Source organism: Mustela erminea, chromosome 1 (assembly GCF_009829155.1).
Source record: "Mustela erminea isolate mMusErm1 chromosome 1, mMusErm1.Pri, whole genome shotgun sequence".
NCBI lineage: Eukaryota > Metazoa > Chordata > Mammalia > Carnivora > Mustelidae > Mustela > Mustela erminea.
This window is the reverse complement of record NC_045614.1, coordinates 161,324,889-161,350,324: the sequence shown is the minus strand read 5'-3', so window position 1 is coordinate 161,350,324 and position 25,436 is coordinate 161,324,889. Positions and strand designations below refer to the sequence as shown.

The 25,436-nt window shown below is 38.6% G+C and overlaps 1 protein-coding gene across 6 annotated transcripts in view; it reads right to left on the bottom strand.

Moving 5' to 3' along the window:
- Window positions 1-21,769, bottom strand: part of BTLA (B and T lymphocyte associated) — a 28,451-nt gene extending 6,682 nt beyond the window's left edge. For 2 of the 6 annotated variants that reach the window (XM_032348958.1, XM_032348967.1), the window contains exons 1-2: window positions 21,335-21,769; window positions 5,250-5,573 (exon numbers count right to left, since the gene is read on the bottom strand). In XM_032348958.1, coding sequence (XP_032204849.1) covers window positions 5,250-5,573; window positions 21,335-21,422 — 412 coding nt within the window. In that variant the 5' untranslated portion in view covers window positions 21,423-21,769. The remainder of the gene's footprint in view (window positions 1-5,249; window positions 5,574-21,334) is intronic. The other 4 variants (XM_032348977.1, XM_032348996.1, XM_032348987.1 and 1 more) reach the window with 4 other exon arrangements.
- Window positions 21,770-25,436: the final 3,667 nt, after the last annotated feature.

The following is a 25,436-nucleotide window of genomic DNA, read 5'->3' as shown; positions in this document are numbered from 1 at the left end:
AAATCCAACACAGACTTTGTCTGTCTGCTTTGATTCCCTCTTCTCCATTAAGTATAAGGATAGAATACAGCCTGTAAGACCGCTTCCAGCTTAGAAAAACAAGATGTTCATTCAGCCGGTGCTCCAAGTCGAGTGTGGAGACTCACATGGAAAGGTTGCTTCTGATGACATTCTGACTATCATTCTGAAACAGATGGTGCCTCCCAGTTCCTGCCCACTGATACCACCCCCACTTCTCTACTGAGAAGATGACCACCTGCCCTTGTGAAGTTCCTAATCAGGGATTGACCAAGGGCACATTGAGGAGGTTGGAGTTACAGGTCAATGTACATTCTAGTGACTGTTTCCCAGCTCTGTCAACTTTTCTCTTGGAGCTTTGATTTGCAAAGCATTTTTCTTCATTCTGGGAAAATACTGCTTTCCCAATAGCATCCAAGCCCTGACTAAGCTGACAGTCTGTTAGTACATGAACCAATTCTTTTTTTCTTTTTTCTTTTTCCCCCATGGGCCAATTTTTAACTTGAACATAAAAAGAAAAAGAGAATCAGGTACAAAAACAAAAAAATTCCCAATAGCCCCTAAAAATAAAATCTCAAGAGGAGAAAATGAAATTTTTTTTTTATCATGCCTCCACATTATTTTTATGAAAAGCATCATCCTTAAATATAATTTCAGAGTATATTTTTCTCTGTCAGTACTCAATTCACTGAGTATTCCCAGGTAAAGAAGAAAAAGAAATTTTTCTTTGACTCTTTCCTTCATGAAAGGAAAATACATACCCAGTTCAAAGCTAATTCTGAAATAATTCATTTGGCTTTTGTGAAGGAAGCAAGGATGACCCAGAAAAATATGACACAGTTTCTGCTTCCCAGGACCTTTTAATTCTTCATGGGATAAAGAACATTTCCACACATTAAACTACAGTACAAGGAAATGTCTGGTAAATGAGAAGCACAGAGCTTAAATGGCATGAAATATGCTAGAAAAGAGAAATTGCTTCTCCTAGGATGAACCCTGGAAGGCTTCATTAAGAAGTGGGAAATGATGGGGGCTTAAGTGGGTAGGAGAAGAATCAATGAAACAAGATGGGATTGGGAGGGAGACAAACCATAAGTGACTCTTAATCTCACAAAACAAACTGAGGGTTGCTGGGGGGAGGGGGTTTGGGAGAAGGGGGTGGGATTATGGACATTGGGGAGGGTATGTGCTTTGGTAAGTGCTGTGAAGTGTGTAAACCTGGTGATTCACAGACCTGTATCCCTGGGGATAAAAATATATGTTTATAAAAAATAAAAAATTAAAAAAAAAAAAAAGAAGTGGGAAATGAGTTGGGCTTGGCAGGAAGGGCAGAATTGTGGTAAGTGGAAGCAGATGAATGGGTGCCCTGTGAATGGTGAGAAGAGCATGGTAAAGACATGTGATGGTAGATAGGGCTGTTGGGCTGGAGCAGAGACTCAAAGTGGAGTCCAGAAGCAATCCAGAAAGGCAGGGGGGATGGACTGTGGTAGGGCTTGACTGCTGGGAGCCAAATTTGAAAGCACTAAGGATGCTCTGCCAAAGACTCGATAGAGGAGTGGCATGATGGAAGAAATTTATTATGCAAATTAAGTGTATTGGGAAGATATTTGCCTGAAATGGACCAAAATAGGAAGCACTAAAGACACGGACTCCATGAGGCTGACTGGAATATTTATGAGGAAGATAATGAAGGTTAGAGATACACATGAAGCTATAGGAGGGAGGCAATCCCAGACAGAAGGTTGCTGACAGAGAAGAGTAGACCGCCAAAATGAAGTCCTGGGGAATTCCCTTGGTCAGGAGCATTAATTCATAAAGTGATAAGAAAGGTAGGAGAGTGTGAAATTAGGGCAACAGAAATCTCCAAAGGGAAAATTAAAAGGCCCTTCAAGTCTCCTATGTAGTTTTCCCTCTCACCACTTCATCTTTATCTCTCATCTCCAGTATGATCCTAACAAGTACATCCTCCCAAAGCAATGGGATCGACGGAGAAGTTGCCTCTTTTGCTTTTCTTCTCTGCAGCTCCCTCCTCCCCAAGGGGAGAGACTGTTGATCCTAATTTTAGCCCCAGCTTGATTCCTAGAACATGGGACCTTTATGCACTTTACAAACTGTGCAACCATCTGTAGTGGCTGTGAATGATCCCAATATGGGACAGAAGAGACACAGTAATATCCCTGGGATGCTTCCATGTCAGAAGTCGTTACTGGCTTGCCCCTGACACTGGTTAAATTCCTCCCTGTTGTATGCAAGGGGATTGATTCCTATGAAGGAAAAGAGAATTACACAAGAAAGCACCTTTTACAAAGAATGTGAACTCGATGCCACTTCATTTAATTTTATTATACATTATATTAACATACATCATATAAATAATCTAATAACATTCAATTATTGTGTATTTTGTCATATAATTAATATCCTGGGAGTAAAGTTTTGTAAGCTTGGCTTATTTTTATCATCTATTTTGCCAGTTAAAAATTGGTACTTCTTTAAAAATTCAATATCTCATTATGTGAATTGATAGTGAAAATTTCTCCAGAAAGCATTCTTTCCATAATCTTCAGCATAAGCTTCTCCTGATTGTTAAAGGCAATTGTTTCACTTTGTACAGATTATGTCATTTAATTCATCTAGGAATTATAAAAAAAAGATTTATTGAACACCTACCATGTGTTATACACTATGCCTTCTATTTGTAGAGAAGCAAAGATGTTTAAGACACAGCTTCCATTCCAAAGAGGTTTATAAGCCTGTGCATGGATAGTGGCTGGCAATTGGCATTGCCTTTGACCCACATTAGCAAAAGCAGAGTCTCTAACTCTGCCACGAATCCCTTCTACACTTTACTGTGCATTCTCTCACTGGGCTACTTTCAGAAGTCTTAAATAATTTATAGGATTTTAAAGAGATTTAAATGGATTCCTTCACTGGGCTACTTCAAGGGAGTTAAAAGACTGACTCCAAAGTGTGCATATAAAATAATAAATTAAATTTTTAAAAACACAGTGTATGCATTCAAGTGAATGGTGTCCACTGAAGAAGTAACTGCTTACGTCTGCATGTAGATTCCGGTGCACAAAAGCTCTTTGAAATTTCTTTTTTTGCAATAATCTTCAAGGTCAGTTTATGGGCCACAAAACAAGCTCCATTTCATTTCTTGTTGTGATAACCACTAGATGTTATCTGTGTTACACTAGGTGTAAGTGATAAATCACTAAATTCTATTCCTGAAACTAATACTACACTATATGGTAACTAACTTGAATTTAAATAAAATATTGGAAGGAAAAAGAAGTCAATTGGCCAAATATGTATGTATTTATTCTGGACTCTTAATTCTTTCCTACTGATATGTATAGTTATCTTATGCCAGTAATACACTGTTTTGATTATTGTAGTTTTGTAGCAAATCTTTAAATGAAGGAATGTTAGTCCTCCAACTTTGGTCTTCTTTTGCAAGGTTTTTGTTTTGTTTTGGCTATTTGGGTCATTGCAACTGTACGTGAATTTTAGGGTCAGCTTTTTCATCTATGCAAAAAAAAAAAAAAAGGTTGGGATTTTGATGGGAATTATATTGAACCTGTAGATTATTCTGAGAAATATTGCTATCTTAACAATTTTAAGTCTTCCAATGTGAATGGCATGTATTTTTTCATTTATTTACATCTTCTTTAATTTCTTTCAGCCATGTTTTGTTCAGTGTATAAGTGTTTAGCCTTCCAGGTAAATTTATTTTTTTCTTTTTGAGACTACTATAAATAGAATTTATTTTTTTATTTCCTTTCAGATTATTCATTGCTAGTGTTTAGATACCACTGATTTTTTTAGCTGATCATACAACCTTGTTGAATTTGTCTATTAACTCTAGCATCTTTTGTGGATTTTAAAGGATTTTCTATATATAAAATCATGTCATCTGTGAATAGTGATAGTTTCATTTCTTCCTTTCCAATTTGGATGACTTTTATTTCTTTTTTCTTGCCGAAGTGCTCTGGCTAGTACTTCTAGTTCAGTGTTGAATAGAAGTGGCAAAAGCAGACAGCCTCCCCTTCTTCCTGTTCTTTTTTTTTTTTTTTTTAGATTTTATTTATTTATTTGACAGAGATCACAAGTAGGCAGAGAGGCAGGTAGAGAGAGTGAGAGGGAAGTAGGCTCCCTGCCGAGCAGAGAGCCCAATGTGGGGTTCGATCCCAGGACCCTGGGATCATAACCTGAGCCGAAGGCAGAGACTTTAACCCACTGAGCCACCCAGGAACCCCCTTTTTTAAAGATTTTTTTTCTTTATTTATTTGAGATAGAGAGAGAGAGAGCAAGGATGAGCAGAGGAAGGGGCAGAGGGAGAGGGAGAAGCAGGCTTCTTGCTCTACAGGAAGCCCAATGTGGGGCTGGATATGGGGCTGGATGTGGGGCTTGATCCCAGGACTCTGGGACCCATGACCAGAGCCAAAGGCAGACATTTAATCAGCTGAGTCACCCAGGCATCCCTCCTCTTCCTGTTCTGAGAGAAAAAGCTTTCAGTCTTTTACCATAGAGTATGATGTGGAATTTTCAAAAATTAAACTTATTCATTTATTTTCCTCTATTCTTCTCTGTTTGCTTTCCATGTTTTTTTCAGTTTGGTTTTGCCCAACTTAACCTCAACCTGTTCTCCCAATTTTTAAACCTATTGAGGGCCTCTGGGAGAGTAGGGAGGGAGCTAAAGCTATGAACATCCTCAAAACTCATCAGGGAGTCAGGTTTATTTGTGTACAGTTTCTTCTCTGTGCAAACTATGAATTATTAACAAATGTATAATTGTCTGAGCACCACAAATGTAACTTCAAAGGTTTATTATCAATAAAAGGACTGGTAAGTGGAAGAAAAAATAAAAGGAAAAGAGGATAAAGGATAGAGAGCTGTCTACTACAATCGGTATTCACTTGTAATTTTTTCCATATTTCAGTGACCTACTTTGGATTTTTCAAACAAATGGTATACCCCCTAAAGGCAAGAACAATAACTTTTATTATATATTTTTTCTATTTTTCTCTTCCTCATCCCAAAATTACACACACACTTGCTCACACAGATGACAATCTGAGGAGTGTGTCAACTTTCCGATTTACATGACTTCAGTTACTAACATAAATGCTTCAGAATCTGGGTCCTCCTTTTCCTTTAAACATGATTAAAAAAATATGAGATCGAATTTTTTTTTTTATGAGACAGTCTTGATGTGTAGAACCTACCTGTCACATTAATGGTAATTGAATGGCTTTCAACAAGTCCAGATGAAAGATTCGCAGAACAGCGGTATGACCCGGTATCATCAGGCAGCACACGATTAAAATGCAGAATAAAAGCTGAAATATTTTCCTTTTCGTCCCAACTTGTGTATGTATGATGTTTATACCTAAAAGATAAACAGCTTTTTCCTTCGAGTTTGCACCAGATCACATCAGGTCTGTTAGTACAGTATTTCACAGGGCATTTCAGATCAAATGATTTCCCTGCTGAGACAGTGTATATGGAATGTCTCTTTACATGCAGTTGTTCTTTACATGATTTTTCACCTGAAAGATGAAAACAAAATTAAAATCAAATATGTTCTAGAAAGACCAGATATCTGCCATTCAACAGTTCCTGCCAAAGATTTTATAATTTTATAATTTTCCCAAATAACGTGTTTTTTTTAAAGATTGTATTTATTTATTTGACAGAGAGATTGAGAGAGACAGAGAGAGAGAGAGAGAGCACATAAACAGGGGGAGAGGCAGAGGAAGAGGGAGAAGCAGACTCCCACCAAGCAGGGTGCCCAATGTGGAGCTTGATCTCAGGACCCTGGGATCATGACCTAAGCTGAAGGCAGACACTTCACCAACTGAGCCACCCAGGTGCCCCCCCCAACCGCCCATAACATTTTTCAATGTATTAACCCTTACTGGCAGAGTGTGTGGTACATAGTAGGCACATAATAAGTATTTGCTGAAAAAAAAATTCCTCAATTGTTAATCCCCTCAATTACCAAAACATTACTGACATTTTTAATTTTATAAAATGTTATTTTATTTTATTATTTGTAGCTACTCCAATGGTAGCAAATAATAATAACAGTTTCTGGTCAATAATTTACTATATTCCAGAGGCTGTTCAAAACACATTAAATAGGGACGGTTGGGTGGCTTAGTCGGTTAAGCGTCTACCTTCAGCCTGGGTCATGATCCTGGGATCCTGAGATCCAGCTCCACTTCGGGCTCCTTGCTTAGCAGGGAGCCTGCTTCTCCCTCTCTCTGCCTCCTCCATACTATCGCTCTCACTATCTCTCTTTCTCAAATAAATAAATAAAATCTTTTAAAAATCTCACTAAATATTTTGACTCATTTAATCTTTACAACAAAAAATATATTATTATGACAGCTATTTTTCAGAGGTAGTAAAATATTTGCCTAAAGTTATATGCTAATAATTAGGGGAATCAAGACTCAAATTGATACTAGGGTCCATTGCTCTCTAATTCATTACCCATTTCTCTGTTATTGTTTCTTGAGAAGTAATAACACTTTCTATTACTAGCTCTGATATATTCCAATAAGTGGGAGAGAGGAACTTTTGCAGACAACTATTTCCCTATTATACTTGGTATAAAAAAATTTTATTACTTGTTTTTCAAAGGCTTTAGTGCTGCCCTGCAAATTTTTTCCTTGACTTTTCCTATGTATGACACACGCAACTCAAGATCATTATTGAAAGATAGGATGTTTTGACATAATATAAGTGTTTTGTCTTCCAAAGGGGGAGAAGGAACAGTGATGCACCTCTTTTGGAAGTTCTGCCTTTTGGCCTAACATACAAGAAGTTGCCTCCCTTTGTTTTGGTGGGGAGAGCTTTTTCCTGGAAACAGATTTTCTGTTATCTTTTATAAACCTTCTGTTAGTAATTGTTAGTTGTGTATAAATCTGCAGCCAAGAAAAAAGAACTTTTAAAATTATCTATTACTGGGACGCCTGGGTGGCTCAGTTGGTTAGGCAGCTGCCTTCGGCTCGGGTCGTGATCCCGGGATCCTGGGATCGAGTCCCACATCGGGCTCCTTGCTCCGCGGGGAGCCTGCTTCTCCCTCTGACTCTGCCTGCCACTCTGTCTGCCTGTGCTCGCTCTCGCTCGCTCTCTCTCTCTGACAAATAAATAAATAAAATCTTTAAAAAAAAAAAAAAAAAAAATTATCTATTACTACTGAATAAGTTCTGTAACCCTTCACTTACCATGAAAGTATTTACCTGGAAACATCAATATCTAGGATGTAACTGAGAACCAAGATACATGAGGAAGTATTCCCTAAACCAGCAAAATAGATAACGCAAGAACCCAAACTCATCTCACTTTATACATAATCCTTATAATTCCCTTATTATTTCTTAATTAGGTTAGAGGGCATAATTGTGTTATATAATACAGAATAATAACTATACTCATAACGAGAAGACTGAGTCAACAGCAAAACTTATTATATATATTCAGCTTAATATATTCATTTTTTGAAACAAAGAAGAGTTCAACCCATTTTAAAAAGAATTTCTTCAAAAATGGTCACATCAAAAAGCATTTTGGCTTCTAAAGGAGCAAACTTCAGTTACTTAGAATGTATATTTATGTGGAAGTATTCACTCTTGGATAATGGTTGGATTATATTGTCCCTTTGGAGACTCATGCACATGAGCAAGAAAAAATGGCACCAACTGGGGCGCCTGGGTGGCTCAGTGGGTTAATCCACTGCCTTCAGCTCAGGTCATGATCTCAGTGTCCTGGGATCGAGTCCCGCATCAGGCTCTCTGCTCAGCAGGGAGCTTGCTTCCCCCTCTCTCTCTGCCTGACTTTCTGTCTACTTGTGATCTCTCTCTGTCAAATGAATAAATAAAATCTTAAAAAAAAAAAAAAGTTCACCTTTAAAAAAAAAATGGCACCAACTTATGACAACCACTCAATTTTTTTGTGTCAGTTACATTATGAGTGTATATAAATCATAGAATATTCTACTACTGATCCCTGTGCTGGGAAAACAAAATAACTACAATTAGCCAGATTCCTTTTAGTTAAGAATGTGATAGTGGTTCATATCTTTTTATTTTTCCATTAGAGCTAAGTCTTGAGAGTGTTTTCTCTTTGAGTTCCTTTCCTTACGTCTTTATGGTTTTTTTTTTTTCTTGGCTTTGTCTTTCCCCGTTTTGAACTACCCTCCCAGCCATATATCCAATATATCCTCTTCATTAATTTCTTTCACTCATCTCCAAGTGTCCTTCTGGACAGAAGTACTGTCTCACATCAGCATGACTGAAAGGATAGCTTAAACTAGCGTGTAAAGGACAAAGCAGGCTAAGGGCAACTCGGATGTTGAGGTGGAGGACAACTTTTGGCCCTGCCTTACCTTACACATACTCAGCTCAACTTAGCTGAATGTTCCACATTGTATATTCTCATTTTTAGCGATTTCCTAACCTCCAAAAAAACCTCCCAGTATAATTTCTGCTCACATCTCATCAACCTCTGCTGAGTTTCCAGGAACCAGATTGAGAACTGTGGAGAACTTTCAGAAACTTGGGAATATTCATATATTTATAAATGCATTGAAACCTCAAACATGATCATTTTAAGGCTTACTAGATTTACTAATTCAGTTGTTTCCAAAAATTCAAAATAAAAATGAAAGCAAACTAAAAGCCAAGTTATAAGGATGAAGTTTTCAAAAACTTAAAGAGAAAGGGTAAGGTAATTTACCAACAGGAAGTGCCTAAGAATATAACACCTGGATGTGGTTAGACTTGCAACAAGAAAGCAAAGAAGCCAGAGGCAGAGAAGCCAAGTGAAACTCACATTTCCAGAACTCCATTCCTCGTCCCCCTGAAGTTAATGGACTGCCTCAGCCTCCTAACTTCCCTTTTCATGTACCTGGATCTGGATAAGTCAGTCAGAGTTGTTTTTTTGTTTTGTTTTGTTTTGTTTTTTTAAGATTTCATTTATTTATTTGACAGACAGACATCACAAGTAGGCAGAGAGGCAGACAGAGAGAGAGAGAGAGGAGGAAGCAGGCTTTCCGCTGAGCAGAGAGCACCGCAGGACCCTGGGATCATGACCCGAGCGGAAGGCAGAGGCTTTACCCCACTGAGCCACCCAAGTGCCCCAGTCAGTCAGAGTTTATGGAGCCTAGAACTCAGTGCCAACACTGTGGAAAACAATGAGATGTTTGTAGAAAAGGCCTTCCTGCCCTCAAGGAGCTTAGCATTTAATTGATGAGAGGAGATTAATTTACATAGGCACTTGCTCAGAATAAATTTATCTAAATTTATCTACCATGCTTTTTATATTCAAATATATCTGAGCTGAAACCAGGGCTCAAAGGGACCCTGTATGTCCTTGTATGTTAGTTGTTAGGGGGTATAGAAGTAAATAAGACAAGGTGTCTTCCTTCAAGGGGTTTGCCTTCTAATGGGAAATAAAGATGTTTAACAGATGGGAGAATGAAATAACACTATAAAGAGGTGCAAAGTTTGCTTGGGTGTGCAGAGGATTAATCTCAGCTGGGAATATTGTTACGAAGCTTAATGAACTGTAGTGAATTAGTAACCTTTTGATAATCAGAGCCCTGAAAGGGAGAGGGGAGGTATTTTAAGACTGAAGACAGGGAAGGGCAAAGGCAAAGAAGGCAGGAATCTCATGGCAGATTCAGGGAATTGATACATACTTGGATCATGGGTTGCTCACATAGTGACCCGGAGACCACAGGTTGGTTCAGAATAAATGAAGCAAGCATTAGCTGGGCCGTGTTTAAACTCCACTTACTCACCATGAGAAAATACAGAGCCTGATAGTTTTGAGATATTTAGAAAAGTCACATAAATACCTAAAAACTAGAATAACCATTCAAACATAGTTGCTCGAATACTCTCAAATACTAATATATTGTGTGATGTGTTGAGATAGCCACACGGTCTCACTGGACCTCAATTTCTGTAAAACAGGATGAAAACAGGAAAATTCTCACCCACCATACTCCCCTACACAAATGCATCTGTAGCTTCAGCGCCCTCACTGTGTGATGGACAGGTTAAAACCAGCTCTAGGTCTGTGTTGCCTTTCCATTTAGCCATTGGGCTGTTACCCAGTGCTAGTAGCACAAGTGAATATCCCTTCGAGTCCCAGCCTGTGTGGCTATGTGCAGGGGTAGGAGAGGAGGAAAGCCAGCTGACAGTCCTGACCCCATCACTGAAAACGTCGCTGGGGTTCCTGCATATTCTTATCAGCAAGATGAAGATCACTGGCTGTTACATTGGCTGTTACAGGGAATTTTCTTGAATGAAGGAATGAATGGATGAATGCAGACTTGCCAACAAGCGTTGAAAACCATGAAGAGGACTCGCTCTTTGTTCGAAGAGGGTATTAACGTGTCCCATCTTCCTGAAACTCAAACGTATGTTTGTAACGCAGGAATGCTACACGGAGCTGAATGGCACAAATCTAAGTCTCCATCAGACAGCCATGTTGACCCTTTGCTCCTGGTCCTGAATTCTGTATGACTATTTCATGATATTCAGGAAATCAAAAGCTGTCCCCGAGGTGTTTGTCTTGTCAAAAAAGCATTTTCTGAAGAGAGGTGAGGAACACAATTGCTTTTAGATGGAATGTATCAGCCAATGGTAGTTGTTCCTGTTGTTATTCTCAAACATTCATAGCTAATGGTGGGGAATTTTCAATGTCAAAAATAATTCAAATAGACATGCAGTAAAAGGATGAAACTTCTACCATCCTCTGGCTTTTGTATGATGAAGTATCCCTTTTTAAGTCACTAGAGGTTTTAGGAGATGTAAGAGTTTTTTGCTTTGTTTTGTTTTTTAAGATTTATTTATTTGAGAGGGAGAGAGATCTTGAGAAGGGTGTGGGGCAGAGGGAGAAGCAGACTACCTGCTGAGCAGGGAGCCCGATGTAGGGCTCAATCCTGGGACTCCAGGATCATAATCTGAGCTGAAAACAGACCCTTAACTGACTGAGTTATCCAGGTGCCCTGGAAGACTTACATTTAAAAAAAATCTTTATGAAAGCCATGGCTTAATATGTGTGCTGTGTTACAGCACACATATTCCATGACCAGGGCATATCTATCATTATATGATGCCCAGAGTGCACCATTTCTAACAACCTCCTCCTTTATATGGAAAAATGTTTTCAGAGATCATGAGTGGAAATGAACAATACAATGGACAGAAAAGAAATACAGACAGTGAATATTTCCTTTCATTGAACTTCATACATAAAACCATGGAGGTTAAAAGTATTTTTAAATTATGAGAATCAAAAAAGGAAAAATGCACCAAATTGTCTATTTAATAGTTTTGTAACTATTTAAACAGTGTGAACTTTGATCTTTTAGTTACAGTCTGATATAGTAGTTTACATAAATAATTTTCCAGTAGCTAATAAAGGAATTTTATTAAAACTGAAATTCTACAAAAGATACAAGTTAGGCAATTACTAAATTGTACCACGAATGTGAAGTTTTATTTTGACTCATTCTTTAATTTTAAAACAACACTTTAAAGAGAACACATTTCAGCTATATATATATTATTTGATAAAACATGAAGTTTTAAACTTCAAAACTGAAGTTTATACCTGAAAACAAACTACACGGCACAGTTTGTACTGTTTCACTTTTCAATTTTAAACAAATAAATATCCAAAGTGGTTGCACAGAAAGCAATGAAATGGCTCACATTCTGTTTCTTTGGCTCCAGAGTCCCTGTGGTATTGTTATTTATTTAAAATCTACTGTTGAAATGAAGGAATACATAGGGGCATAGGGATCAGAGACAAAACAGCCTGGAGCAAGTGCAGGTGATGCTGGACATTATAAATTAACATGTGAAATGAACACATGAATCTGTGTGCGTGCCCAGAGCCAATTCTGTAACTGGAAGTTCTCTGAGTTAGCTTTCGTGTAGAATACAATGTTCTTCAAGGGGGAAGTACTAAAAATGTGCTAATTGGAAACGTACATACATATCATTAAAACTCAGGAGTACCTACAGTAATTATTTAGAATTTAGACCAAAAATATTTTTGAGGGGATATTATTATTATATTATTACATATAATAATACTATTATTATATTATCACTGATATTTTTCAGAATTCCTAGTACATGGTGATAATTAAAAGTAGCTTTATTTGTTTTAAAATTCTGTAGTGATAATATACCCCCTTCTTGCCCAGACCTGGAGGCGTGGACATCGCCCTCTGACTCCTTAGTAATGTGATAGTTTCTAGTGCAAGGGGAATGGTCTTCAATTTTCCTTTCAGGATTTTTTTTTTTTTTTTTTTAAATCCTGAACAAGATACAATCCCTCAGAGCTTTCAGATTCCCAAGAGAAAGAGAGCCCTCTGGCTGGGTCAGTTAGGAAATGCTCCAAAGAGGAAGCCCAAACCCACCCTGGGGCAAATCTTGTACACTTTCTATTATTACAGTATGATACCATCACCTACCTATGACGTGGCCAGAACCTAGGAGCCCTCTTGGTTTCTTTCCTCTTTCCTACCCCTTTCTATCAGTCATCAAATTAAGTTGATTCAGCATCCAAAATGTCTTGCCAATTTGCTTCCATAAAACTACCTTAATTTGGGTCTTATTTTGTTCCATGTGGATTATTATCACAGCCCACCAACTAGTCTTCTACATTCCAAACTTGGCCTTGTTCCCCTCCCCCCACCGCATTTATTCTTCATATCACTATCACAGTTTGCATTCTCAAAATGAAAATCCAACAGAAGGATTTTGTACCTTAAATCCTCCAGAGACCGTTCAATGCCTGCAGGAAATGTCCAGACTCCATCAAATGAAACTTAGCCCTTACTTCCTTTTGTAAACTCACTCTGCCTCCATCCTCAAGCAACCCAAGTCCATTGGACATCCCCCACTCAGTGAAGGTCCCATGCTGCTCTGTGTGACATGCAGCATTTCTTTATAATTAAATATGTGTTCATGCATCTGTCTTTCTACCAGGTCCATGACTTTCTCAATGAGATAGTACTTGTCTCTGCAGGAGGAGCTGGGCTTAGTATGAAAGGAAGAAGGCCCAGAGTAGCCTGAGACTGAACCATGAGAGCTCAGGAAGAGAAAAATTTCCTGTTCATAACTCTGACTAATGCTTTCTATGCACTAAGGGAGCAGAGCAGACACATCTGAGCTATTACAAAGATGGCCCACAGGGCACTGAGGTGAAGAATGCATGCATCTCAACATACCCCATAGTGGTTAAGTTATAACCACTAAAGAAAAACTAGACCTTAAAAGTATACAGTGTGGGAAGGTCTGATTTATGTCCACTGATGGGTGGTATTCAAAATATTTAACAAGTGATACTCTGTGGTCATCCAGATACCTGGATCAGCCAATCAGAAAGGCATGCCAGCCACAAAAACTCCACGGGCCAGTACCTTCCAGCTAAGAAGGTGCAGGTGTCAATACCAACAGGAGCCAGGGAGGGTATCTAATTTGTGAAACCTATTAGCTCTTTTAAAAAAAAAAAAAAAGCTTTGTGATTCTGAATCCCATGCAAAGTACAATTATTTCTAATTTTTAAAGACCATGTGCCTTGAGTATAACTGTTATCATGAGGAAAATCTCAACTGAGATTCACTCTTGCTCCACTGAAAAATTCTTACACATGCATGGAAAGTTGAAACCGATTACATTTACTCAAAGAAGTGGATGACTGTGATGAATACAGGTGAGACCTTGACTTGAGCTATGACAGAGTTAAACAAAAAAGTATCAATAATTTTTGAAATCATGAAAGATATAATACATCAATCATTTTCTGTGGTGTGAAGCAGGATTTTATCTTCTGTCAGAAGATACTGTGATAGACAGACACAGGAAAAAACCCTCAAACTTAGATACATGGTAAGGAGGCTACAGAAGGAGGGAAGTCTTCAAGCTTAGGAGGAAAATAAGTCTCCTGAGGAATCCAGTGGTACAATTTGCTGTAATTTTGAGGGCCAGAGTGGTGGACGATGGGGGAGAACTGATGACCCCCAGGGAAGGGAAGTAAGTGCCTGTTCCCCTGCAAATTGGTATGGGTTCAGGGGTTGCCTGAGGCAGTGGGCTGAACAAAATCAAGGCCAGTTCACGTACAGCAACAGCAGGCATGGAATTACACATCAGAGGTTCTGGAAGGTTCCTGGACACCTCAAGGAATCACATGCACAGCATCAGAAAGTCCATGTGGCACGCTTCTCAGCATAAGCTAGCTGGCATAGACTCGGAAAATCAGAAATGTGGTGACATGAGATGAAGTTGGTGGCCATACAGATACCACTAATTGAATGCCTTATGTAGTGTGGATTAAATTTACCACTTTAATTCTGTGGTAAACAAACCTGCTGCATAAGTCAGATAACCCTGGATGTGCTAGGAATACCTGTAAAGAGTGACCATTGGTAAGCTACGCTAAACCCAGTGCCATGATCTCAGGGGTACAATGAAAACTGAAAGCCTCAGTCCTCAGAATAACGTATATCTGACAAACAGCATGCAGTGTAACACTGATCAAAGACATAGACATGGATGAAGTAATTGTTCAGGTTTTTCTTCTTCTCTGTGGATATTGTCTGATACTGGTCTTTAGAAGGGGATAGGCATCTCTTTCCTGTCTGAACATACACATGTAAAGATGCACACAAAGAGATAAGGAGAGAGAGAGTGAGACTCACATTAACTTAAAGTTTCTTTAGCTAAAATGGGACTGCAAAGTATTAAGGAATTAACTTCACAACAAGAATGTACATAGTATGAATCCAAATTCATTCTCATTGCTTAAAAGAACAAGAAATGAGAAAATTGAGAGAATTTTCACAATCATTTCTATTACCATTTCCTCCTTAAAAATCTCACTATATTGGAATGTGAAAACTTTCTCTAAATTTGCTTTCACGTGGTATTTATTTAGCACACTGAAGCAATTTCTTCTAGGGCTTGGATTTCTCATTCTGTGATATGACTCTTTGGGGGAAAATCTGAAGACTCTCTTTTCAATATAGTTTTATTGAGCAATGTAAGACTTTAAAGCCATCCCTTGGTTTTGTCTGGTTTGGGATAAGTCTTAAATTGTTTTGTCTTGAAATAGTCATTTTAGTATTTTTCAAAGCTTCGTCTAACAGTCAGCAAAGCTTACAAATGACCTGTGCCATTTCCTCTCCTTGAGATATTAAAAGACAGGACCCACAGGGAACATCAGTAGTCATCAGGTCAGACAGCACATGGGTGGCACAAGTCACGTTTGGGGGATCACCTCCAGAATCACAGCTTCACATTCATTGTCACTTGCTCATAAGCACATAATACCTCACAATATCAAGTGCTGCAGACCCCCTAGATCCTCCTGACGGGAGGAAGATAGGGACGTAACTAACATCTTTGAGTTCTTATTATGTGTTTTACTCTTAGGTACCATACATACATCATTTCCTTTAATCCTTAAAATCTTATCAGGTATTTACAGTTATCGTCTTAGTTTTTAAGATGGAGAAACCAAGTATTCGAGAAGCTAAGCCGCTTGCTGAGACAACCAGCTCGTGGGAGTCCGAGCTAGGACCAGGACTTGAGCCCAGGCCCGGCTAACTCCAAAGGAAATTATATGCCAGGGTAGTTGTGGAAATAAATGAGAACACATAGGAAGAGTTCTTAGCATTATGCTTGGCTCGTAATAGGCAATAAAAAAATACCAGGTATTCTTTTTTCTTAGGATGAATTTAAGGAAGTGACGCAGTAGTTGAGCAAAGCCTGCAGGTGGCAGAGACAAAATGGCAACCAGAAGTTCTGCCCCAAATGCCTCTGCTCTGAGCAGTTATTCCTAGCTGAGTCAAGTATCATCAGTGATGCATAACAACTGGCATATAGATTGGGCAAACAAATATAATGGATACAGAAAAGGCAGTTTATCCCATAGAAAATTGTACTTTTATATATGAGAGGTGGAATCTTACAAAATTATACTAACAAAGGGTGCCTGGATAGCTCAGTCAGTTAAGTATCTGACTCTCAATTTTGGATCAGGTCATAATCTAAGGGTCATGAGATTGACCCCTGTGTTGGGCTTTGCACTAGGCATGGAGCTGCTTAAGATTCTCTTTCTCTCTGCCCTACCCCCTCAAAAAAAAAGATAATAATAATAATAAAAATTAAAAAGTTAAAAAAAAGAATTATACTAACCAGCAAGGCCAGCCTTGATCAAAAGTGGGAAGTAAAATACCTTTGTCTTTGGATACTTTTCCAAGATTTCTTTTAGTACTTCTCCATTACATCTCTACCAAGTGACAAATGTCCCTTTATGGTTCTATCCTACTGGTCACTGACTTTGTCTGTCCAGCCAAAGGATTCACATGTTTTCATTTCTGCAGAGTTCTGCCCACCTCATTCGACGAGAATGAGTATCTTGTGGAGTGTTTGTTAGCCAATTCTACAATTCTGTGGAATAGCAAACGTTTTGGGCCAGTTTAGTGAGCCCTAAAGAACGATGACTCATATTGATAATTTAGACCACAGCTCCAGAAGACTTTGACTGCCTGCTTCTGGAAGACCCTGTGGTTCAGAAATGCTAAGGCCTCCATCCTGACCACAATGGCTTCTGGAAGAACATCGCAGAAAAAGCCTACAGCATAGCTTAGAAGCCATAGCCAGTAGCATCAAAGAGAGCCTTTGTCATCGTACCAGAAATCAACATAAGGATTTCTAATTCTGCCTTCAGTGATTTTGTGGTTACTTGGGCTGCTCAGGGTAAGCATAGGTTCTGTGTTGCTGTAAAGACACAGAGAAAGTCCACCTCTACTTCTTTCCCAGGTACTTCCTCCCCTTCTTAATGCACTCTACCACAGAGATCACACGGAGATTCACCGGAGTTTTCAAAGCCAGAAAAGATACTAAACAATATTCATGTGAGCAGAAACTGCCAATTGTCCCCCAATATTAATTCTTCTCTTCTAAACGGTAGAAAAACATTAAATAGGGCCACAACTACCCAGCTAGGACTTAAGTGCCCCAGCCTGCCTTATAATGGCTTCTGGACAATGAGATGTTTATGACATATTTGAGTTCCAGGTTGTGTTCACAAGATAAATATGGCTAACAGGAAGGAGAAAAAGAGAAGTTAGCTCTACCAGCTAAACCCGGGGTTTCCCTATGACTGACCCAGATCACCGTTCCCAACACTCTCCCGGACTCTGTTCAAAGTGTACCTCAAATTAGATAAGTTTAGATTCTGAGCATTCGAGAATGATACCCCTGCACATGCATGCATGGGTGCTTGGTAATTGCTTCCGTAGAGGTAAGCATGTCAATCAGAGGCCATCACCATGAAAGGATAGGTGGATAAGAATGAGCTTATTTTGAGGTAATGGAATGGTGACTATTAGAAAAGTGAATCAAACTGCATATTCTGTCAAACAGCTTACAAAGACAGTATCACTGAAGTCACATGACCAAAGCCTTGTTATTTCTTGGTAACTGTGGATGGTTGTAGATAATGATATCAAGAGCTATTTATAGAGAACTTTTCTCAACCCCAAATGAGAGATAGCCTCCCAATCCTTCTTGAAGGAAACTATCAAGCTAATTAAATTTTGGACTAAAAGAAAAAAAAAACATTAGTTAAAGTTACAGACCACTTAATGATGCATCAAGTAAATCATAGGAAATCCTCAAGCTATAAAGGTTAAAATTAATGTGTTCTGAGTGTTGTGTAGAATTAGTTCACTTACTATAGGAACCCCATAAGATCAGTGTCATTGTTGTCCCCTATTGTTTAGATGAGTAAACAGAACCAGAAAGTTACAGTCACAGTAAATGGCAGAGATGGGACAGTAATCCAGGCAGTCTGGATCTCGAGTTCCTGATCCTAACCTTTCCAAGAAACACAGTAAAAGATTGATTTAATTTGGCAACCTGATTATGAATGCCTGTGAACATTTTTCCTTCCACAATTTGGAACTCTAAAGTTGAAACTCACAAGTAATGAAAACTAAGTAGGAACGCCCCAGCTACTCAAGATAACCAGAATTTGACTTCAAAACGACATCAGAGGAAATTTTGGTAGTGGGATAGAGGAAGCAACAATTAATTAAAGAGCTTCTCAGGGTTAGGAAAATCAATTCAAGGCTCTTATCAGCACACAGGTTCATCTTTTCATGCCTTAATCCAGGAAGTCCTTTAGCTCCGGAATATTTTCCTAGACATTTATGTAAAAGGTATGCCTATTTTGTGGCAGGCATTTTTGTAATAACAATACACAGGCATTTGGCAGAAGAAGGAGTGCTACCTCCAGCACACAAGGTACACATTTCAATAGGAACAAATGGCTAGAGCCATAGCAATAAGCCTGATAAAGACACGTGTTATCAAACAGGAACTTCAAAAAATGATGGGTGCCCTTTCTGCCCTGTTTCTTCTCTGACCCAAAGATGTAAATGTAAAGAATGTACAATGTACATTGCCAATGTAAAGAATTCAGTAATTTAGTAAATCACAGGAAATCCCCAAGATGAATAGTTTAAAATTAATGTGGTTTTAAGGAATGGAGTCATCAGCTCTGTCTGGGAGAACAATTCTCACCAAACATTTATCTCAACCTATATCTTTAATTTAATGCAAGTTATGCTTGTTCCCAGGGAAGGGACAATCTAAGTGGAATGTGGGGTATGGATCCATGGACCATACTGAATTATCACAATGAAGAAGAAACAGAACACATACAAGAACCAAATGGAGACTCAGACCGAACTACTGTGTTCTTGATGGAGCCAAACCATAAGTGGCCACTGGTATAAGATTAGTTTTTTTGTTTGTTTGTTTTTTTAAATCATAATAAGTAGCGGTCAGTCAAAGATTTCCTACTGTCTTCATGTCAGATCATATTTAGTGCCAAGTGGTACCCAGACACTTAACTGCTATACTCCTGCCTGCTTAAAGAACGGAATCCTTGGTTGATCCTCAACTGAACAAGTGGTCCAAAGACTTGCAGCTGGGACCTGCTCTCTGGTGATGCATCTCCACTTACAACCTAGGTCTGTCCAGTATAATCTGCCCATCTGTACAGGAAGGAAGGTGCTGACACCTTTATTCTTTCATCAGGATAAAATAAAAATCACAGTCAGATACCAAGGGGCAGAGTTCTCTCTAATTTTTTTCTGAGAAACACAAAATTCAACCAAGCATAATTTTATTACAAAGAACGACCTTAAACAAGAAGTTTATAGGGAAAATAACATTTTTTCCAACCTTATGATAGATGGAGCCTCATTCCTGGGAAGAGGCCCACAGATTTCACATTGTTTTTAAGTGGAAGGAAAGAAGTCCATAAAAATTAAAGAAAAATTAAATTGTAAAATAAAAAAATAAAAATTTAAGAATCTGAAACTGGGCCAATGTAAAGAATTCAGTAATTTAGTAAATCACAGGAAATCCCCAAGATGAATAGGTTAAAATTAATGTGGTTTTAGGGAATGGAGTCATCAGCTCTGTCTGGGAGAACAATTCTCACCAAACATTTATCTCAACTTATATCTTAAATTTAATGCAAGCTATGCTTCAATTTACCAACTGCTTTACAGTAGACCTGGTTGGCACTTTGTCTGAGGCTTTCCATTTCATTCTCCAAATAATTTGATTCTCTATAGTTGGGGTCAAATATATTGGGCTATGTATTTTATTTATTCATTTTTTTAGCTTTAAAAGCTCAGGTATTTTAAATGATAATATTAACACTTATTTCCCATCTAACGAAATTTTGTGGGGGGTGCTTGGTGAAAATAATATTGGCAAAAACACCATTAATATTTATCAGCTTTTATTATGTGGACCTGTTATACCTGGCACTTCATTCATATTATTGTATTTATACCACAGGCCCATATTTTAGGTACAATCATTATCTCTGTCTTACAAATGAGGAGACTAAGGATAAGAGAGGATAAGGAACATGACCAAGGCCACACAGTAAGTGGCAGAGCCAGTAAACAAGCCCAGTCCTAAGCCCCCCCCCCCCACACACACACACATACACTGACATGGGGCTCAGTCCCAGGATTCTGGGATCATGGCCTCATCTGAAGGCAGACACTTAACCAACTGAGCCACCCAGGCATCCCAGCACTGAATATTCTTTTCCTCCATTTCACACAGGAGAGTTTATGTGCTCTTCAAACTGGTATGAATTCTATTTAATACATGACTCCAGTTACGGCTGTGTGATTTTAGGTGTCTGATGGAAAATGAAAAATCCAGCCAGCCATCTAAGCACCTCACCAACATCATACCAAATTACTCACACACATAAAGAATGCTTAGGTTCCTGGGAATTTTTATTCTGCACCTAGTTGTGTGCCATCCTAGCATCATGAAGACAAGTTCTAAACCAAGCAGCTCCAGGATTTACGATGACATTCAGGAGGATTTCAGTCACTGTATTTTCTGAATTAAAACCACAGCACATTAACTGATAAGAGTATGTATGTTTGTGGGGATAAGCAGGCAGGAGATTTGAAATCAGACCTGAGAAAATCAGAAACTTCTGCTATATAGCCTTTCCAATATATGGGCCCCTGTGTCCATGTACGGGAGCAAATGAATTTACTAGAAGAAAGTAATGGCTCTTTTGTCCTCATAAAATCTTTGTGGAGATGGCCACATATCATGCAGACCTCAAGCTGTTTTCTATGCCAAATGACACCCAAGTAGGAACCATTCTCTTTCAGCCTAATAGGAACAATGACAGAATGCTCTGATTCTTGATCTTTGAGCATTTGCTTACATGTTGTTCTCCAGGCAAACACCCTACCGAGGTAAAAAGGGCAACTCTGTTTGGTGACATTACCCAGTAGTAGCCACAGAGACAGGTACAACCCCAGTTATCTAACACCCATCCAGCTGAACACGACAGCACTCTGCTTGCCTCTGTCTCAAAAAAAAAAACCAAGCTATTCAATCATCAGGATGGCATCCAGAGCATTTTTGCTAGAAGTTGTGATACATTTGTACCTTATTTATAACATCCACCCAATTCTTTCCTTACCATCAGAACATTTTTTTTTAAGAAAATCAGCCAAGTCATGACTTGAAAACCATGTTCTTATTTGGTTGATGTTCTAGAATGTGCTCAGTGAGCAAATCTCACTGCATGGTTCCATCCACCATTATCCGCTTGACATAAAAGAACACATCCTACTAACACCGCAAGTGAAAACATTCCCTCCACCTCTGGGAAATAAAATAAGAGATTATCTATGTTGGTGCCTTACCGTTGATACTCCAGATGCTCAGATGTGGGATTAGGACGAATACCAGGCACAATTTCCCAATTCCAAACATGCCAGGCAATGTCTTCATTTCCTGCGCATACCAGGGACAAGAAAACTTCACAAGTAGACTTCTTTTCTGCCCTTGAATTCTTCAGGATTGGACCAGGTTACCTACCTCAGAGACATCTGTGAAGTAAGTAGAGAAAAGCAAGGAGGTGGCAGAAGATAGTAGGAAGAACCTGAATCGTTTGTGAAAAAAAGTGAACAGAAAGACGATGTGATACTCTATTCTGTGGTTTTTGCTTCTTGTCAAATCGGCTGTTCACTTTCAAATACTGGTCTGCAAAGCAGCTCAGTCCCTAACTTCTCCTTCCGCTTTACCACCCTTTTTGCCCCACATTGAGGTTTTTCTCATTCAAAGCTGAGTAACATGAAAAATCAAACTCTAAAGAAATCTATATTGTTGCAATCTTTAGGTTGAGATTTTAATCAAATTAAGGTCAGGGAATTCATGGTAAAAAGTACCTATGGTAAGTATGCCTTTCCCCCCCCTTTTCATAGCTTCAGACTATGAAACTTCTTTTATGTAGAAAGTTTTAGATATTTTCTTCCTAAACACCATGTCATGGCAAGATGAGAATGCTTATTGTGATTATACCAGTGATTTATTTGAGGTTATGGAGAATATGAGTGACAGGAAACACTTCCTCAACAGATGAGGGAAGGGCAGGTGTCTCTAATCTGTAGATAAATATCAATGGAACAAGACCATTGTTAATATTAGCTACATTTCTCCCTCTAAGTAACTAAGTTCCGAGCTAAATGAGATCTTGAATATCAATTAAAGGAAACTTTCATTTTCAACATTCTTCATGTGGTTATTATATGGATGAAACAGAAAAGAAGCAACAAAAGGAAGAAATGGAAAAGTTCAAGATCAGATAGTCTAGGCTCAAGGTGGGACTGTTTTCTCAAAGGCCACTTGTAAAAATTAGCTGTGCTTCTAATTATACATGCATATATACCTACATACATACGTATATATGTATACACACACACACACACACACACACGCACGCACGCATGCTTGCACATATATATAAGATTTTATTTATTTGAGAGAAAGAGTGAGAGAGAGTGAACATGAGTGGGTGAGGGGCAGAGGGAGAAGCAGAGTCCCTGCCAAACAGGAAGCCCAACCTAGGGTTCAATTCTGGGACTCTGGGATCATGACCTGAGCCGAAGCAGACCCTTAACTGGCTAAGCCACCCAGGCGCCCCTGTGCTTCTAATTATAAGAGCTAGTTAAATTCACCTACTTGAGGTTCCAAATGAGAAATCTAGATTTGTGACATCTGTGGTCATTGACAAAAGCTGATTTTGTAATCAGCTTCTCCTGGAGGCTGGTAATTTTCTTCCAAGGCCAAACTTCAATGGTTTCAAGTACCTAAGTTTAAAAAAACAGTTTCGTTGTATTTATTGATTCAGACAGACATTGTGTGATGGTTGGAGGCCCCAAGATGAATGATTTTAAAGAGCTCAGTGGAAGGGAGGGTGTGGGGTTCGGGTGAGCCTAGTGGTGGGTATTATGGAGGGCACGTATTACATGGAGCACTGGGTTTGGTGCATAAACAATGAATCTTGGAACACTGAAAAAGTAAAATTGAATTAAGAATAAAAAAGAAAAGCTCAGTGAATGAGTGCTATAATCTCCCCGTATTTGCCTTTAGTGTTGGAACTGAAATATTCATGTATTTCAACCACCACAGTTTAACACAGAGTGACTATACCTGTCTTAGAACATCCATTACTTACCAAGTAAACATCCTGTGAAATATTTACCCAGCATTTACACAACTTTCTTTCCCGTGCTCAAGGTGAAATGCAAACTTCCTGTGGCAGCTGAGGCAAGCCTCATTATCCATTTAAAATGGTTCCAGAAGTCAAAAGTCATAAACTGTAGCCATGGATCTCAGGCTATTTGTCCCAAATCAGAGACAAGTCATATACACTTAGCTTGTTTCAGCATAAAACCTTTTGATCTACTATTTTAAGGATTTCTTTTCATATAAAAAAGCCGATGTGAATGAGATAAAATTTGGAAAAAGCCTTATGTAACATCTAGTGCATTTTTAAAGATATCTATTTAATTACTTTTATCAGCATGACTGGCTCTTTATTACTCCACAGCTGGAGTCCTGAGAGGCCGTAGACAGAACCTTCCCTCAGAATCTGACTCCTGTTTTCATTCTAATTAAAAAAAAAAAAAAAAAAAAAAATATATATATATATATATATATATATATATATATATATATATATTTGAAAGAAGCCTGGCTCCAAAGTTTGTTAGCTCAGCTGCAAGTCAATTTTGTTTTAAATTTCTACCTCATCTAGCAACTACCTTTCTTTTCTGAACCTTGTCCCATTATAATCATGTACTGTTTGATTAAAAATTTGTACTTTTTCATTAGAACATGTAAACTTAAAGAATCTACAACTACATTTTTAAAGAATTTACTACATTTAAAAAAGTGATTCCTTTGTTTTTTAGGAATAGTTTTAAAAACATGAATCTATCTCCAATTTTATCATGAAAGACAAAAAGCAAAATAGAAGTGGATTTCTTAAAATTCATTTCCAAGCATCTTAGGAGCTACATACAGGGAAAATTCTTTAGTTCACTTATAGATTCAGTTGCTTTCATGAATCATGAAGCAGCTGTACTTTTTCCAATATTTTTACATCGGGGCGGCCGGGGGTTGGGGGGACGGTGGTCAGAGAAACAGCAAACACAAAACAGATGCAGGAACCTAGAGAGAGCTCACTACTGATATTAGATAACATCAGCCCAAAGGGATGAATCTTGGTTTTAAAAATTTTAGCATCCCAATTAACATTTCATAACTTCTGCCGCAAATGTAGTCCAGCATTTAAAACTTTTTCCATTCTTCTGCTTGGTGTCCTCTCCTCATCAATGTTCTTTTTTTTTTTTTTTTAAAGATTTTATTTATTTATTTGACAGACAGAGATCACAAGTAGGCAGAGGCAGGCAGAGAGAGGAGAGAACAGGCTCCCTGCTGAGCAGAGAGCCCAATGTGGGGCTGGATCTCAGGACCCCGGGATCATAATCCAAGCCGAAGGGAGAGGCTTTAACGCACTGAGCTACCCAGACACCCCCTCATCAGTGTTCTTGATAGCAATGGTTTCCAAATATCCTTGTACTTTAGAATCAGTCTGAGCACTTTTTATGCACTGGGTGAGATTCCCGGATCCTATCTAGGTCCATTGAATGAGAATCTCACAGGATTGAGGTCACATATCCCTGTTTTAAAGAAATCTCCCAAAGTGATTCTGATAGCTGATTTGAATGGATATTTGGAAACCAAGTATGAATTGCTAAGAGACATGGATTTTGCATCACAAAAGACTTGCTACCAAATCATTGCTGTTTATTAGCTGTAGAATCTTTAATAAATTCCTGGATTCTTAACCTGTAGTAGACATAGAGTTGTACCACTTGGGTGACCCTTCAAGGACAGATTTGCTCTTGGCTGTGGAGAATGCAGTTGGCAGATAGCTTCCAGGTAGTAAACTTCTTTAGTGACCGGTCAGGTTGAGACTCACCAATCCAAGATCATGCTTTGTCATGCTGGCCATCTGGGGTTGCCATGGGATGCCGATGGGCAATACTTGACCCAGAGCTCCAGGTTGTCAGCCAAGGTTATGTCAGGCCTATATCATAGTTTGACTTCTGCCTCTGCACAATCGTGCTCTGCCTCCTTACTTTCACAGGTATTGACTGCTAATCTATCCCAATACCTGCTTCCAGAGAGCCAAATCTATTCCACATCTCAATTTCCTGTTCTCTAGAACACAGATGGTAATAACATCTATCTGTTATGTTGGTGAATATGTGAGATAATGTATGCAAAGTGATCAGTAAATTACATCTATAATTATTCTTGAACCAAAGATGGGCTTTAATTTGGACAAGATGGATACCAGGAAGCCCTATGGTCATAAGCCAAAAAATAATGATAGCAGAACAATTTGAATATGTTTATTTGTTAATGGGAGTCATTGTTGCATGGAGATTGAGA